This window comes from Harmonia axyridis, chromosome 5 (assembly GCF_914767665.1).
Source record: "Harmonia axyridis chromosome 5, icHarAxyr1.1, whole genome shotgun sequence".
Taxonomy (NCBI): Eukaryota; Metazoa; Arthropoda; class Insecta; order Coleoptera; family Coccinellidae; genus Harmonia; species Harmonia axyridis.
This window is the reverse complement of record NC_059505.1, coordinates 42,076,168-42,093,321: the sequence shown is the minus strand read 5'-3', so window position 1 is coordinate 42,093,321 and position 17,154 is coordinate 42,076,168. Positions and strand designations below refer to the sequence as shown.

The 17,154-nt window shown below is 38.5% G+C and overlaps 1 protein-coding gene across 3 annotated transcripts in view; it reads left to right on the top strand.

Annotated features, from left to right (window-relative positions):
- The window catches only part of LOC123680969 (transmembrane protein 132E), a 99,391-nt gene that overhangs the window by 65,040 nt on the left and 17,197 nt on the right, over nt 1-17,154 (top strand). For all 3 annotated transcript variants that reach the window (XR_006747580.1, XM_045619111.1, XM_045619112.1), the window contains exons 3-6: nt 7,569-7,889; nt 8,246-8,531; nt 12,700-12,867; nt 15,369-15,576. Coding sequence is in view for 2 of the 3 variants with exons in the window: in XM_045619111.1 (XP_045475067.1) it covers nt 7,569-7,889; nt 8,246-8,531; nt 12,700-12,867; nt 15,369-15,576 (983 nt within the window). In the remaining variant the exon portion in view is untranslated. The remainder of the gene's footprint in view (nt 1-7,568; nt 7,890-8,245; nt 8,532-12,699; nt 12,868-15,368; nt 15,577-17,154) is intronic.

Below are 17,154 nucleotides of genomic sequence, written 5' to 3'. Positions count from 1 at the left end.
GGAATGATAGCCCTTAAAATATATCTATTATTCATTTTGAATTGACTTACAAGAATATCAATATTTTCATCGGCAAGACATAAAATGACAAATTTTCTTTCAAAGTTGAAATTCAGAGAAAAATATGCTAATAATTGTCTATTGTAACTATTAAATAAACAAAAAAAAGGACCATAAAAAGGATAACAACTTAACTAACAAACATAAACTTTTTTTGTCAATTTTTCCCACCCAATCATCAATTAAATTTGGACTTATGCATCATACATGTCTCTATAAAGAAGAAATGTGCTAATTTAAAATCTTAATGTTGGGATTATATTATTATTCAACATTCTCTACAAATTTTTTACAAACCTATAAGCATGAATAACTTTCTTGAAAGACTGACGCTCACATTTTGATTATTCATTTCTCCCAAATTCTTCAAAGAAAGAAATTGCCATTTCTGGAAAAATGAGATCTGAGAATTTGGTTGATACCGGTTATTTTTTATTCATTATTAAAGAATACAATATACGATTCATATTCGAACAAAATTTTAAGACATGCGTCTGAGTTTGACTGACAATTATGGTCATAGAGAAATCTTTGTTTATGGTTATGACTGCGTTCGGCAAATCCACACTAGGGATGGGCAAAGGTCAGAAAACTATCGATATCTATATATTGTATCGATATTTTCTGACACTATCGAAATGTATCGAAATATGTAAGAGTAAAATATCGATATATATCGCTGTGATATTTTGGTGTGAGAAAATTCTGTTGATTTGAATAAAGTTTTTCTATCATAGAGGATAATAATAAGATTCAGTGGAAAACGACATATTTAGTAGTTTGCTTCCATTTTTATGGAGTATTTTGTCCTCCTGAACATTCATAGGGACATTGATGTTGACGAGGACGCTGTGATTACAAGGTTCTCAAAGGGTTCAAAGTTTTGAAGACCAAATTAGATTTTGTGATGTAGTTGCCAATTGTCTTTTTTTTTTCATATTAAACAATCTATTTTTTTTTTAATTTCTACCTGAATGGTTAAAACCCTGATAAGTAAATAATGGTATTATAATACAACAAATACATAAGGGTAAAACTTTTTTTGCGAAATTCGAGGCTCTATTGTAAAAAACTGGTTATATATTTATAATTCAAAGTATTGCCCATCGCTGGTCACTACTTTCTCCCATCTTTCGGACAGCGTACGAATTGAAAAAACTGGTCATCTTTTGAAGCGATCCACGAATCGATCCAAGTTTTTACTTCTTCATAAGATCGGAAGTGTTGTTCAGCCAGGCCATGTGCTATTGATTGAAACAAGTGATAGTCCGTGGGAGCAACGTCTGGAGAATACGTCGGGTAGGGTTGTGGGGTAGGAATTCCCATTTTAACGTTTCCAAGTATATCTTGATTACTTTCGCAACATGGGGTCGAGCATTGTCATGCAGTAAAATCAATTCATCTTCTCTCTCGTTGTATTGCGGCGGTTTATCTTTCAATGCTCGGTACAAACGCATTAATTGCGTTCGATAACGATCGCCTGTGATTCTTTCAGTCATTATATACTACGCCGAGCTGGTCCCACCAAATACTGAGCATGACCTTAGAACCGTGAATATTCGGTTTGGCCGTCGATGTGGAAGCATTGTCAGGATATCCTCATGATTTCATGCGCTTGGGATTATCGTAATGAACCCATTTTTCGTCTTCAGTCCCAATCCGATGCAGAAACCCCTTTCGTCTTTGTCTTGCAAGCAGCTGTTCACAAGTAAATAAACGTCGTTCAAACACCTCGCGGCTTCAACTCGTACCGCACCCAATTTCCTTGTTTCTGAGTCATTCCTATGACTTTCAGGCGTTTTGAAATGGCTTTTAGTGTCACTCCTATTGATCCTACAATTATTGTTGCGTTTGACATGAATCTTGATCAATTATTGCCTCCAATTCTGCATCTTCAAAAAACTTCTCTCTTCCACCGCGATGCTGGTCTTCGAAATCAAAATCACCATTCTTGAAGCGTTGAAACCACTCATCTATTTCTTTATTTATTTAATCAAACGGAACAAGCCATTTTACAGATGTACCAGAAAATAACTAAACCTAGACATAAACAATATCGTTGGTACGTTCTTCCACCAATATCGTTCTCACTATAGGTATTTGAAAGCATTCGATGAACCTCAGCCGCGGATTTTTTCATATTTTAGTAGAAAATTGAAACCTCCCGCAAATGACGAGAATTTGGCTCGTGAGCTAACATGGTTAGTCGTGAATAACTTTATAATGCAGACACAAATCGACTAACATGTCAATGGCGTTATGTTCACAAATACCTAAACTTATTGTATGACATCTACGATATATTTATTTCTCTAATTCTGTGGTTACTCCGTTCATTCTTCCACATCTTGTGGAACAAAATCGTGCGAGAATATATCAGAAAAGCACAGTTTTCATGGTTTTATTTCATTTTTATATGTTAGTACTCCGAACTTTCCGCCACGGCTTTATCCGCCAATTCATCAATTTGCCTTAAAAAAAATCAGTTCTGCCAACCAACATTTTTCAAGCCAAACATCACTAAATGATATTTATGGAAATATTTCATTAATTTCAATAAGAATGCAATGAATTAGAGAAAATAATATATAATACTCGAACAGAAGGCTCATTCTACCACTCGTTCATTCAAAAACTCGCCACTTCGTGGCTCGGTTTTGAATTTTGAACTCGTGGAAGAATATCAATGCCTTCTGCACTTGTATTATAAATAACTATTCTACTACCACTTACCGTTACAGCCATCTATTGCAAAACGGCGGACGCAAAGTTGTACGCCTTATATTAATATTCATATGAATATCTAAATATAAATATTTTTGAGAGGTAAGGCTTGATATCGGTATAATCTGGGATTTGGTCCCATAGAAATACTCGAAGCCCATAACGGCGAACCCCCTCAAAATTGAAGGCTAGGACCGCCCTTGATTTGTCGTCATGGAAAGTTATTTGCATCAAATATTTTCATGTGAACAAGGGCCAAACGGTATGTTCTAGGAAAAAAAATCATACAGAATTCCACCCTAGAATCAGCATAGTATACCGAGTGAATCGTCTGAAATCAGCTAACGATACAAGGTTTCCGAAAAAAATCTTTTATTTTCTAGAGGGATACCCAGTGAAGGATCTACCGGCATAGTGACGGGGTCCAAGGGGCGGAGCCCCTTCGGCGAGCAGAGCGAGTTTTTTCCATTAATATCGTTTAGCGGTATTTTGAATTTGAAAATGTTGGTTGGCAGAACTGTTCTCTGTACCACATCTGTTTGACAGATAATAATTAGGCCAATTGGGAAGTCCCCGGTTTGACGCACAGATCCCGGCGCTAGTATTAAATCCATATGGTTTTTAGGTAGTACCAACCTTCAAAAGGTACGTGTCAAAATTTGACAGCAGTCCGACCATTAGTTCGTGAGATATTGGCTTCTGAGTGTAGCTACTTTTGTTATTTGAAAAAATATGTAGAAACAAAAAAATTTCGTTTGCTGATGAAATATTGCTTTTTGAAGGGAAAAAATTCAGTTGAAGCAAAATCTTGGCGTGATGAAGAGTTTCCGGGGTCTGCACCAGGAAAATCAACAATCATTGATTGGTATGCTAAGTTTGAACGTGGATAAATGAGCACCGAAGACGGCGAACGCAGTGGACGCCCAAAAGAGGCTGTCACCGACAAAAAAAACAAAAAAGGTTAACAAAATAATTTTGAATGACTGTAAAGTGAAATTGATCGAGATAGCAAGCATTGTGAAGATAACATCTGAACTTGTATCTCATATCATTCACGAATATTTGTACATGAGAAAGCTGTGTGCAAAATGGGTGCCGCACAAGCTCACAATCGATCAGAAACAAGAACGAGTTAATGATTCTGAGCAGTGTTTTAAGCTGTTTAAGTGCAATAAACCTGAAATTTTGCGTCGATATGTGACAATGGATAAAACATGGCTCCATCATTTCACTCCGGAATCCAATCGGCAGTCAGCTGAGTGGACTGCACACGATGAACCAACTCTAAAACGTGGAAAAACACAACAGTCAGCTGGCAAGGTTATGACATCAATATTCTGGGATGCGCAAGGTATAATATTCATTAATTACCTCCAAAAGCAGCAGACCATCAACATCGATTATGATATAGCTTTATTGGATCATTTGAAGGAACAAATCGTTAAAAACCGGCCCCATTTGAAGAAAAAAGATGCTGTTTATCAAGATAACTTGCCGTGTTTCAAGTCAATGAAAGCAATGGCAAAATGGCATGAATTGGGCTTTGAGTTGCTTCTGCGTCCACCGTATTCCCCAGATCTGGCCCCCAGCGACTTTTTCCTGTTCTCAGACCTCAAAAGAATGCTCGCTGGAAAGAAATTAAGCGCCTATGAAGAAGTAATCGTTGAAACTGAGGCCTGTTTTGAAGCGAAAGACAAATCGTAGTACAAAAATGGTATCGAAAAGTTGGAAGATCGCTTTAAACGCTGTATCACTCTCAAAGGCAACTATGTTGAATAATAAAATCGAATTTTGCGAAAAAAAATGTGTTTTACTATAGTAGACCGGGGACTTTTCAATCGGCCTGTTATGCCACAGAATTAGAGAAAATAATCATTAAGTCAATCGATAAAATTATCTTCGACAGCTAAGGTCGCCTCTACACCCTTATCAATCATACCGAATCGTACTCTGTGACCGCCGATCGGATCTGTCAACCACACCACAGAGCGCGTCGATTAAATATCGCCCAAACATCTGTGTTCCATCGGGATAATTAGGCTTAGTCGGCGGGTCCATCATGGAGTCAATTACGTAGAGGGAATTTAATGAACTGTTATTTCTGTCAACCGGGAGCTCTATGTTTTAATTATCCGACATACCGTTATACACTCACCGACCCTAACGAGATAACCATTGGAATTTGTATGGCGTGGGGATGAGCCAGAAATAAACACGTTTTCGCTGGTCCAATTAGCGGATGCTGTTGACGTAATTCTTTGTCGGGGGATATCCGGTTTCGAGATGAATAGATGGCGCTGATTTTGGATCGATTGGGTCCAACCTTTGATTCGTAGAACGAGTCGATATGATAGATAGATAGATAGATAGATATGGTGGAACAAAAGTCTCTGTGAATCTATCAACTCGTTTGACTTATCGGCCCTTTGAATCTGTTGTTTATCTAGTAATCTGTGGGTTCTGTGTGTACCAGCTATTTCGATGTGTCAGTAAGGTAGATCGGCTCTAATTTTTTGGAAAGCCACATTGCGGTATCAGGTAACGGGTGTTTTTTTTCGAGGTATATAACTTTAAGTTGGCATAACTGTTCAAGATGGCGACCGATTTAACAGCTGTCAAGTGATTTATTCTCAGTTTGGTTTGGCAATTCATTATAAATAGACTCACGCCTGAACAACGCTTGCAAATAGTGCAATTTTATTTCGAAAATAATGGTTCTGTGCGGAATACGTATCGCGCACTACGTCCATTTTATTTTGTTTAGCGATGAAGCGCACTTCTGGTTGAATGGCTACGTCAACAAACAAAACTGCCACAAGTGTATGTCGAAACACCGTTACTTCCAGAAAAACTGGCTGTTTGGTGCGCTTTATGGGCTGGTGGAATCATTGGTCCGTACTTCTTCAAAAACGATGATGGCCAGAACGTTACAGTCAATGGTGATCGGTATAGAGCCAAGATTTCTAACTTTTTCATTTCTGAATCAAACAACCATGATGTCCAGGACCTGTGGTTCCAACAAGACGGCGAAACATGTCCCACAACTCGTTCCACAATCGATTTATTGAAAGACACGTTTGGTGACCGACTAATTTCACGTTTTCGACCTGTGAATTGGCCTCCAAGATCTTATTGTGATTTACCACCGCTAGACTACTTTCTGTGGGGCTATCTAAAGTCATTGGTCTATGCGGATAAGCCACAAACCCTTGACCATTTGGAAGACAACATTCGCCGTGTTATTGCCGATATACAGCCACAAATGTTGGAAAAAATCATCGAAAATTGGACGTCCAGATTGGACTACATCCGAGCCAGCCGTGACGGTCATATGCCCGAAATGATATTCAAAATGTAATGCCACAAGATTATCTTGCGGATAAATAAAATTCATGTCAATCGAATAATCCATCGTTGTTTCATTGCAATTTTAAGTTCTATAGCTCTAAAAAAAAACACCCTTTACAAGTGATGTTAACAGAGATTCAGTATCAATCTCTGAAATACGCTTCGTGTTCACGAGTATAATGCACGCTTTAGATTTATCTACTCATTTTACTTACTAACTTAGAGGCCTTTTGAATTTCCACTTATCTATCGGTACTGTGGATGTACCAGCTATGTTGATCTGTTAACTAGGTCTCTTATTATTTGCAAGTCTCTAATACCAACACTCTTCATCTTGTGATAGATAGAGTAGCCCTTGAGGCCATTCTTAGACTACCCTGAGAAGGTACAGGCAGTGAGGCAATTAAGAATCAGAAATCCTGGTCCTCTCTGACCAATTAGATACCATTAGAGAGCCTTCCCAGTGACGAGATTCCAAAGAAAACTAATATCGAGAAAACTTTCATTGCTATTCTAAGTAGAGAAGAATATGGAGAAACAGAATTCACAATATCAGTTCTCAAGAAAAGAACCAGTAAAGGGTACAGAGATGGTTCGAGACTGGCACCAAATACTCACTATCGTTATAGGCTTCAGTCTAAGTGTGTATTTCAGGTAGAGATACTAGCAATAGAAAAATGTGTCAACAAGGCCTTTTTAGTCTTGTTTTCGATCCTTTGGAAATTAAAGGGAATGAAGAGGCCAAAATACTTGCCAGGAAAGTAGGACAAATTCCTTTCATTGGCCTGGAACCTTTCTATGGTATAGGCAGATGTACCTACAAGAAAGAGTATCAGGACAAGAAAAGAACTGAAAGAGGAACCCTGGCGGAATCTTTCTGGGTTGGATCATTCCAAAAAGTTTCTTCGAAACTACTAAATCTGAGAAGTATCTGGATCTTAGCAAGAATATGCTACATCTCCTCACAAGAAACATGTAGAAATGAGGAAGTAACCTCCACCTCCTTTAAGCCATCCCAGATATTGGAGTTCAATAGAACTGGAAGGCGAGCTATAGATCACCTAATGGCGAGAAAAGCTCTGATGGAGGCACAACAGACCATCAAATCTCAGTGCAATGACACCCCCTTAAACCCAATGATTATAATCTAATCTACCGGAAAAGAAGTCAATATCTCTAAAATCCCCTTCGAATATATTATAAACATTCCTCTTTGAATTTATCAACTCATTTGACTTAAGGGCCTTTGAATCTATAATTTATCCATTAATCTGACATTTCTGTGGATTTACCAGCTACGTTTATCTCGCAAGTATCTTATCAGAAATCCCGCTACCAAATTCAAGAAAAGTCAACATAGTTCCAATGTCATTTCACCATCTCTAAAATCCCCTTCGAATCGTGAACAGTTCTTAATTCAATCTTTCTTCCACCAGGTCCAACGATAGACCTCCAAGACCTCACTACACACCATCTAGACGTCTCAGCACACATAGTACGAACAGAGATACCACGTGACTCTCCAGTCCTCAGGGTCTTGTTCCACACAGGGACAGATCCGGGCAGTAGACGCCAAGTGCTGGTGGACAGGCATCATCAGAAGGTCTGCATCGTGCTCCACGCTACCATGAACCAGAAACCTTCGTTGCACGCTGCCTGTAGTCCAGACGGTGAAGACGGAGTTTGTCTGGCCCAGATCACGGTTCCCTTCTCCTATTGGCCCAACTTGCCGTCACCCGACAAGAACGGCAGACCAGGTAAGAAGAAGAACTAACAGATTTTACTGCAGAGTGAGCCACCTGAACCTGACGTATTCGGTTATTTCTTCTGGAAGAATGAATTTATGATGCTAAACTGCCCTTTGGAATAACTCTTATCCTCCTTCAAGATGTGGTGCATATCCACAGCAAAATCTTGTGGTTGTTGGTAGTATTTTGGCTTTAGGTGTTGGACAATACACATCTTGTAAGGTTGGAACTTCAAAACGTTCTTTAAGATCCTATGCACTAATTCGTCCAAGGTGTGGCTCACTCTGAAGATATTCCTTTGTGTGCTAATTGAAGAGTTAGGTTAGATTTTCTATTGTGTTGATATAATTCTGTTTTTTCTGCAGGTAAAGCTACGAAATCTCCTCCAAGGGTGCTGCAGGTCTCCTACTCCGTTCTGGAGACGAGGCCTGATGAGCAAGGAGCTTGCCATCCCGAAGTACAGATTCAACCTAGCACCCCTATAGGAGTGGTACACCTGGTGGTAGCTAGAGGGGCCTACAAGGAACTGAAGTTGACAGAAGACATTACTATGTTGGTGCCACATCCGCCATTATTTCCAATGAGCAGGATACATGTGCCAGTGTTTGTGGACAGGCAGAAAGCTAGATTGATGACTGCCATAGTTATAAGGTGAGAGGAATTTCATAACGTTAAAAACTAGAGATAAATGATTGGTGGATGCGGTAATGAAATTTTATAATTATATTAACGCATCCACCATTTATTTGATAACGAACAGGCACTGGGAGAGTTTTTTGTTGAATTTGAGTTCAAGGATTCCTAAATGATCATTGCTAGTACTTAGGTCTTTTTTCATTAATTATTTATTGTACCATACTTAATTGTGTTAGTTGTTATTTGGATTCATATTCATTTTTCAATTCTATCATTTTTGCGTGCTAATCTGAGGAGACAGGGGACGTAAACATTTTAACATAATGAATCAGTTTCTTTGATCCACAGAGGTTATATTTCAACATGTTCAAAATGAGAAATCATTTTGACATTAGGTTCGGATTCGATTTGAGGGGGTTTTCATTTCATCGCCACCTTAAAGTCTGTTGTGCTAACCTATCAGAGTTGTTAGCGCCATTAGTCATTGTAGCCTACAGCTCTCTCTTGAGTTTTAGAGTTCTAATGAACTCCAGTATCAAGGATGGCTTCAAAGAGGTTACTTCCTCACTTCTAACGGGTGTTTTTTTCGAGATATATAACTTTAAGTTGGCATTACTGTTCGAGATGGCGACCGATTTAACAGCTGTCAAGTGATTTATTCTCAGTTTGGTTTGGCAATTCATCATGAATAGACTCACGCCTGAACAACGCTTGCAAATAGTGCAATTTTTTTTTCGAAAATAATGGTTCTGTGCGGAATACGTATCGCGCACTACGTCCACTTTATTTTGTTTAGCGATTAAGCGCACTTCTGGTTGAATGGCTACGTCAACAAACAAAACTGCCGCATTTGTAGTGAAGCTAATCTTCAAGTGTATGTCGAAACACCGTTACATCCAGAAAAACTGACTGTTTGGTGTGCTTTATGGGCTGATGGAATCATTGGTCCGTACTTCTTCAAAAACGATGATGGCCAGTCAATGGTGATCGGTATAGAGCCATGATTACTAGTTTTTTTATTCCTGAATTGAACAACCATGATGTCCAGGAGCTGTGGTTCCAACAAGACGGTGCAACATGTCACACAGCTCGTGCCACAATCGGTTTATTGAAAGACACGTTTGGTGACCGCCTAATTTCACGTTTTGGACCTGTGAATTGGCCTCCAAGATCTTGAGATTTAACACCGCTAGACTACTTTCTGTGGGGCTATGTAAAGTCATTGGTCTATGCGGATAAGCCACAAACCCTTGACCATTTGGAAGGCAACATTCGCCGTGTTATTGCCGATATACGGCCACAAATGTTGGAAAAAGTCATCGAAAATTGGTCGTCCAGATTGGACTACATCCGAGCCAGCCGTGGCGGTCATATGCCAGAAATCATATTTAAAATGTAATGCCACAAGATTTTCTTGCGGATAAATAAAATTCATGTCAATCGAATAATCCATCGTTGTTTTATTGCAATTTAAAGTTCTATAGCTCTAAAAAAACACCCTTTAATATAAAACAATATTCATTAAAGGTCTAGATACAATGTGAAATTAGCCAGTAATGCTGATTTTATGGGCAGAGAGCTTAATTATCCAAAAATAGTAAAATTGAATTGAAACCTACTACTTTTAGTGGCTTCTATCCAAAATGAATCATTTCAGATTAATGCTTTGAATGAATTTAAGAGAGAAGTCAACAGATCTCCAACATCATCAAAATATCGAATATTTCCACATTCCCATTACTCTCAGGCTACGTTCCATGATCCACCGCCAACGTAGAGGTACTTCGAAAGCCCATTTCACGTTCAATAAATCTTCCGAGAAGCTTTGATTTTTTTTAATTTCGGGAAGATTTATTCAAGTCTTTCCAACTCCGCCAGAAGTTTCGGGAACTCGAACGGCGTAATGTTCATCGTCCATTAGGAGAGTCTTTGTCAAAACTTGGGGCAACTTTTATTGATGTTCAATCAATCTTGAATTTGACCCGGGTCATTTTTCATCTACGTCTACAGGACCAGACAGTGGATCGATGACACCCACTCCTAATGCTGTATAAAATTTTTAGATTTTTTTCGTTGAGGGCAACTTGAAGAGTGGTTTTGAGAGGGGTGGTTGTTTGCAGATATCGATATGTCCTACTTGGGGTTGAAGGGTCTTGGAAGCACCCAATTGGAGCTATAAATAAGTCTGAATAGAATATGAGGCTGATACTAAAATGAATCATAAATTTCGAAAATTGGCGATCTAACAGTTTTAAGTGAAAATTGCTTTCATCCTATGCGAACAATATTTCTTTTGAAGTGTGATGGCTAGATTTTAAAGGTTTTCTTAACTCGTAGTCAGACCATTGGGGAATTCTCATTTATTTAGGTTATAACTGCAAATTTCCTCAATTCTTATGGAAGACATTCATGATTTTTCCAAATTAACTAGAGAAACTATTTGAATTCAGTTTTCAAAGTTGTTAAATCACTTTGTTACGGCTGCACAAAGTGACAACAGCGCCTGGTAGTTGGCTTTTATAACCAATACGCTCTATTAGTCATGACGTCTCACACCGCCATATTAGTTCTCCTGTCAGTGTTCGGAATCCAAACAAACAAATTGTCATTCAAATTAGTACGTTGTCGTTGAAGAAATTGGCTTATTTCGATAAATAAGATTATTTAAGGAACGATTTTACTATTAATTGATAGACAGAAGGCACGAGATTAATGCCAGTAAGTTCGAACTTGAAGTTCAACTAATAAACACGGCTTTTTACAAAATCTGGGGAATGATACAGGATTCAAACTTACTGGTATAAACCTCGTTCCTTCTGTCTATCAATTAATACTGAAATCGTTCCTACAATACTCTTATTTATGAAAATAAGCCAATTCCTTCAACGACACCGTACTAATTTGAATGACAATTTGTTTGTTTGGATTCCGAACACTGACAGGGGAACCAAAAATGGCGGTGTGTGACGTCACACTAATACAGCATATAGAATGCAAAATATTATATGACAGATGAAGTATGTGTTCTTCTTTTTCTCTTCCTTGGTCCCCTGATAAAATTATAGCTATATGTGTTTACCTGTTTAAAGTGATAGATTTGATGTCCTTTTCTATCCCTGTAAACTTCATTCCATGTTTCCATATGGTGCAATGAAAACGAAACGCTTCAAATTTTAGATCCTCATATTTATTTTTCCTTTTTCAGTATTTGAAAACTTTTTAAAAATGAAAGTTTGGAATGTGATGTTTTAACGATATTCCATTACAAATACTTAATTTTTTTCAAAGAAGAATTCCCCATTACACAATCTCTCAACCTTCAATAAAGTGGATTCTGTATATCATGATGACAAATGTATCACACATGTGTTGCTTTGAAAGATAGAAACACATTCACCTAATTACTGTCATTTTCAATATATCCATATGGTTCACAAAACTCTATTCAACAAGTGTCTCTTCAATAATAAAACTGGTTTTGAGCTGAATTATGTTATTTGAAACAACGGATAAATTCTGACAAATTTCGAATTTATCTTCACTGTAAGCTATACAGAGTGTTAGTGAATAACTGCGATAAACTTCAAGGGGGTAACACAAGTTATTTCGTAAAAACGAATTGGTTGTTGCTGCATGGGAAGTGTTTAACAATTTAACACAGATTCTTTGAAAATTCACAGAAATTGAGCTCAACTGATTGACATAATGAAATAAGATGCACAACTCATGAAACATGACAGACATTTAAAAGTTGCCTACTGTTTCCATCAAAGAGAAGTATATAGCAGTTTTTCCGAAAGCGCCTTATTCTTAATAATTGTAACTCAGTGTTAATCAACCCATCTTGTCCACTTCATTCGAAGAAACTAAAATATGTCAAAATTGAAATTAATCTGTGAAAATCTAAACGGTGATAGATAGCCCAACAATTCCAATACCATCAGATTACTCGACCCTGAAAACCTATATTTCCCTACCAAACTCGATCATAATCACCCTTTTTCACATGAAAACGAATAAAGTTCAAAAAGTCAGTGGCGTAACATTTTTTCATCATATCGAGAAATCTTCCCGAAAACACCCATTTCCATAAAAATTAGGTTCTCGTGAATTAAGAAGCATTCCTACATCTTGCATCTTTAATAATCTGCAAATTTCACAAAATTTGCCGTTTTTGTTCCAGGGGTCGCGTGAAGAGCGGCCTGAAGATACTGGAGGCCACGGCCGCATCGGACGCCGCTGCTTGGAATCTGACCGTCGACATAAATCCCAGACACACTGGCGCAACGGTGACCCTCGTCAGAAGGGAGCCCCCTGACGCAGAAGGAGTAGCCGGAACCCCTGGAGGAGAGTGAGTATTTATATCATCCTGAGCGTAATTTGTGGACCAGTCCACCAGCGATACAACCAACAGGTGTTCGCGGGTTACCATCTTTGCCTTGGGGGCGCAATCCGTGAATCCTTAGTCTACTGCACTGGATTACAAGAAATGGGACAGGGATTTAAACAAGTTTTATACAGGGTTTTCTAATGAGAGGTTTTAATTTGAATAGCGCGCTATCTGGACAGCTATCCATATTGAAGGTGTTATCTTCATACGTTTGACAAGTAAAAAATACCCCATTGCTAAAAATGGAAAGATCCCAGCTTCAACGATGCTTTGAAATTGTTAAAATTTGTGAAAATTTCTTCAAAAAATCATCTTTATTGATGAGGTCCATTTGCTCTTCGGAGGCTACGTAAGTAAGCAGAATTGTCGCATTTGGAGCTTGGAAAATTCAAGAATGATTGTTGAAAGTCCTCTCCATCCTCAACGTGTCACTGTTTGTTGGGGTTTTCGAGCTGATGGTGTGACTGGACCTTAATTATTCGAAAATAAGGCTGGTGAAACTGTTACGGTGAATGGAATGCGCTACAGCTCTGATTAATGATTTTGTGTGGCCAACATTTATTTCCAAAAAGACGGTGCTACGTGCCACACAATCAACGAAAAAAGCGCTATTTTTGCAAGAAAAGTTTCCTAAGCGTGTAAATTCTCGAAGAAGTGATAACAATTGGCCACCCTGATCTTGAGATTCAACACATTTAGAGTTTTTTCTTTGGGGCCACGTGTGAGATAATGTCAATGCTTCACAATCGATTCAATACCTTGAAGATGAAATTTTTGAAGTATTTGAGGACATGCCAATGTGCGAATTGGTCAAAATATTTCATAAAAATGAATGGAACTTCTTGTTGGAAAAACCCTCAGAGTAATAAACATAGATAGAGGGAGCATATTATGTCATTTTCAGTAAGCAAATGTTGTCCCCAACACGAACTATCAAATTTGACATGAAGCGCGCGGAAATGAAAACATATCAGTGATACGATATTTCACTCAATTCGCGAGTTTCTCCACAAAGAACGCACTTCTTATGTCCCATAGTGAATCAACGTTTCATATTAACGCAAAATATATTGCAATAAATACCTAAATATATCAGGAATTCAGAAAACAAACTTCAAGCGCACCAAACGACGTGAAACAACCGATGACACTAGGAGAGCAAAAGTTGCCAAACCTTGAATTTCAGCAGGTAGATACAGAAAATAATAAATATTCTGCTTATTATAAATTCGACAATTAGGAAAAAATCGGATTCCAAATATTCAAATTTGCATATTCAATCGGGAATCAGTAAAATAAATATATTTCATTGAATATAATATACATTCATAACAATATAGTAAAATTGTGGATTAGAAAATATATCACAATCCGACAACGTAATCTAACCATGTTGGGGACATGTAAGAATTGCGCATACTCCCTCTATCTCTGTTTATCACCCTATGGAAAAACCTTATATTATTTATTGACATAAGATTTCTTCTAAAGTTTTTCACAATAAAATCCTCTATTGATCATACTTCTATATTGGCAGGCTCTGCGCCTGCCAGTGTGCAATAAGGCGCCTTCTATTTCGTTTGTTTGTCATCTTGGGTTGAGTTATGCGGTACTGATGATCCCTAATAAGGGCGAAACCGGTATATCGCTACTCTCCCTTGATGACATGCATTCTCCTTGGGTTAATTTCGATTATGATTCCTACGTAATATCGTGGAAGTCTTCCGTATGACAATGGTTATGTTGATGGCATTTTTGCTGATACAACCAGGTAGATAATTAATATCGTATGATATTATTACATACTAGAAATTGTACTTCTTGTATTTTCTTCTTCTATATTTCACTCAAAAAAACGCTCACAATATTTCCCAACCCTTCTCATTTTCATAACAGACGAACGAAATGTGCAGAACCGAAATGGATCTCCATTTTGTTTTATGCCGTCAACGTTTCCGGCACTGAAATCGTTGATAACCAGATTACCACTATAATACAACGTTATAGCCACTTAAATAACGAACTCCCTCCGAGTTTTATGTCATCAGAATCATTTTTGCCATTTCAAGAGGGCAAACCCTATTGGTCATCATCCTCCGAAACATTCGACGATAAAAATACGACATCGTGATTGCTTTGGGAATTAAATCCGAGGAAAAGTCAACGCTCGCTCCACTTAATTATTGAAATTTATGTGTGTTTCGGGCTTAACGCCTTCGCAGATGACGTCGGAGCCAATCGACACGTTCGTGCTTTACTGCACTCGAAAATTCCCATCCAAAGCCAACGTTTCAAACCATCTGCTTCGTTTCCGTTTATTTCGCATGAAAATGTAGCGAGCATAGACGATAATTCCTTCTATGGTCACGAACATAGAAAGGTTCGCTCATAGAATATAAAGATTTGGGTACGTTCCATGTTTTGTCTGGATAACAATTTGAGAGTGATTTTTATGAACTTAGGGTTTTGGAACTTTTCACTTGGCTGGTAGAGGTGAGCGAGGATGCAACAGAACTTTACGAAGGGACAAGGATAGTGTGGACAGCTCGTTACGAGCCACATCAAGACGATCAAGATGGCGCTGACACTCACAGGACTGAAGGAAAGAAATCTACGACGCGATTCGAAGTGCAGAAAGATGACATACAAGCCGTTGTTCCCATCAGTAAGGTGAGTTGAATTTCATTGATTTACAACTTTGCTTTCGCCGTTTTTCCCCAAAATTCGAGGCTTTATTGTAAAAAACTATTTATACATTTATGATTCAAAGTTATGTCCATCGCTGGTCACTACTTTCTCCTATCTTTCGGGCAGTGTACGAAACCCGCGTTGAAAAAACTGGTCATCTTTTGAAGCGATCCACGAATCGATACAATTTTTTACTTCTTCATAAGACCGGAAGTGCTGGTCAGCCAGGCCGTGCCATTGATCGAAACAAGTGATAGTCCGAGGGAGCAACGTCTGGAGAATACGGTGAGTGGGGTAGGACTTCCCAATTCAACGATTCCAAGTATGTCTTGACCACTTTCACTACATGGGGTCGAGCATTGTCATGCTGTAAAATCACTTTATCATGTCTCTCGTTGTATTACGGTCGTTTGTCTTTCAATTCTCGGCTCAAATGCATTAATTGTTCTCGATAACGATCGCCTATGATTGTTTAAGCCGGTTTTAACTACTCATAATACGGTAGTCCGAGCTGGTCCCACCAAATACTGAGCATGACCTTGGAACCGTCAATATTCGGTTTGGCCGTAGACGTGGAAGCATGGCCAGGATATCCCCATGATTTTATGCGCTTGGGATTATCGTAATGAACCCATTTTCCGTCTCAAGTGACAATGCGATGCAGTTATCCCTTCCGTCTTTGCCTTGCAAGCAACTGTTCACAAGCAAACTAACGCCGTTCAACATCTCTCGGCTTCAACACGTACGGTAACCAATTTCCTTGTTTCTGAATCATTCCCATGACTCTCAGCCGTTTTGAAATGGCTTGTTGCGTCACTCCCAATGATTCTGCCAATTCTTGTTGCGTTTGACACGAGTCTTGATCAAGTAATGCCTTCAATTCTGCATATCCGAAAACCTTTCCTCTTTCACTGCCATGCTGCTCTTCGACGTCAAAAGTACCGTTCTTGAAGCGTTGAAAACACTCTCGGCACGGTTTTTCACTAATAGCGACCACACCATATATATTTAAGAGCATTCGATGAGCCTCAGCCGCAGATTTCTTAATATTAACGCAGAAAATTAAAACCACCCGCAAATGAAGAGAATTTGGCTCATAAGCTGACATGTTCAATCTAGAATAACTTTATGATGCACAAATCGACTAATATTTCGATAGGGTCATTTTTACAAATAAAGATTGTTGTATGACATCTTGGATCTATTCATTTCGACTACCCCTTACCGCTACAGCCATCTATTGCAAAACGGCGGAAGCAAAGTTGTACACCTAATAGGTTAGAAATTCTATGGTATTATACCGTGGCGCAGTCACAAAATCTTTTATCCATAGAATAATATTGATCGGATACGTTCCAGTTAGGTGAAATGCGAGTGGATATGCTCTTCTTCTGTTTGAGGCTAATGGCAACTGGTAATTTTCCACCATTAGAAGCTATGACTAGCATTATATGCGGTGATGGCAACTTTGTTCGAAATTCGCTGCATCATGCAAAGGTTATATGGCAAAACCGCAGCTTGTCTGAAGCAAGGACAGCGTTTATGTTTTAAAGTTGTTTG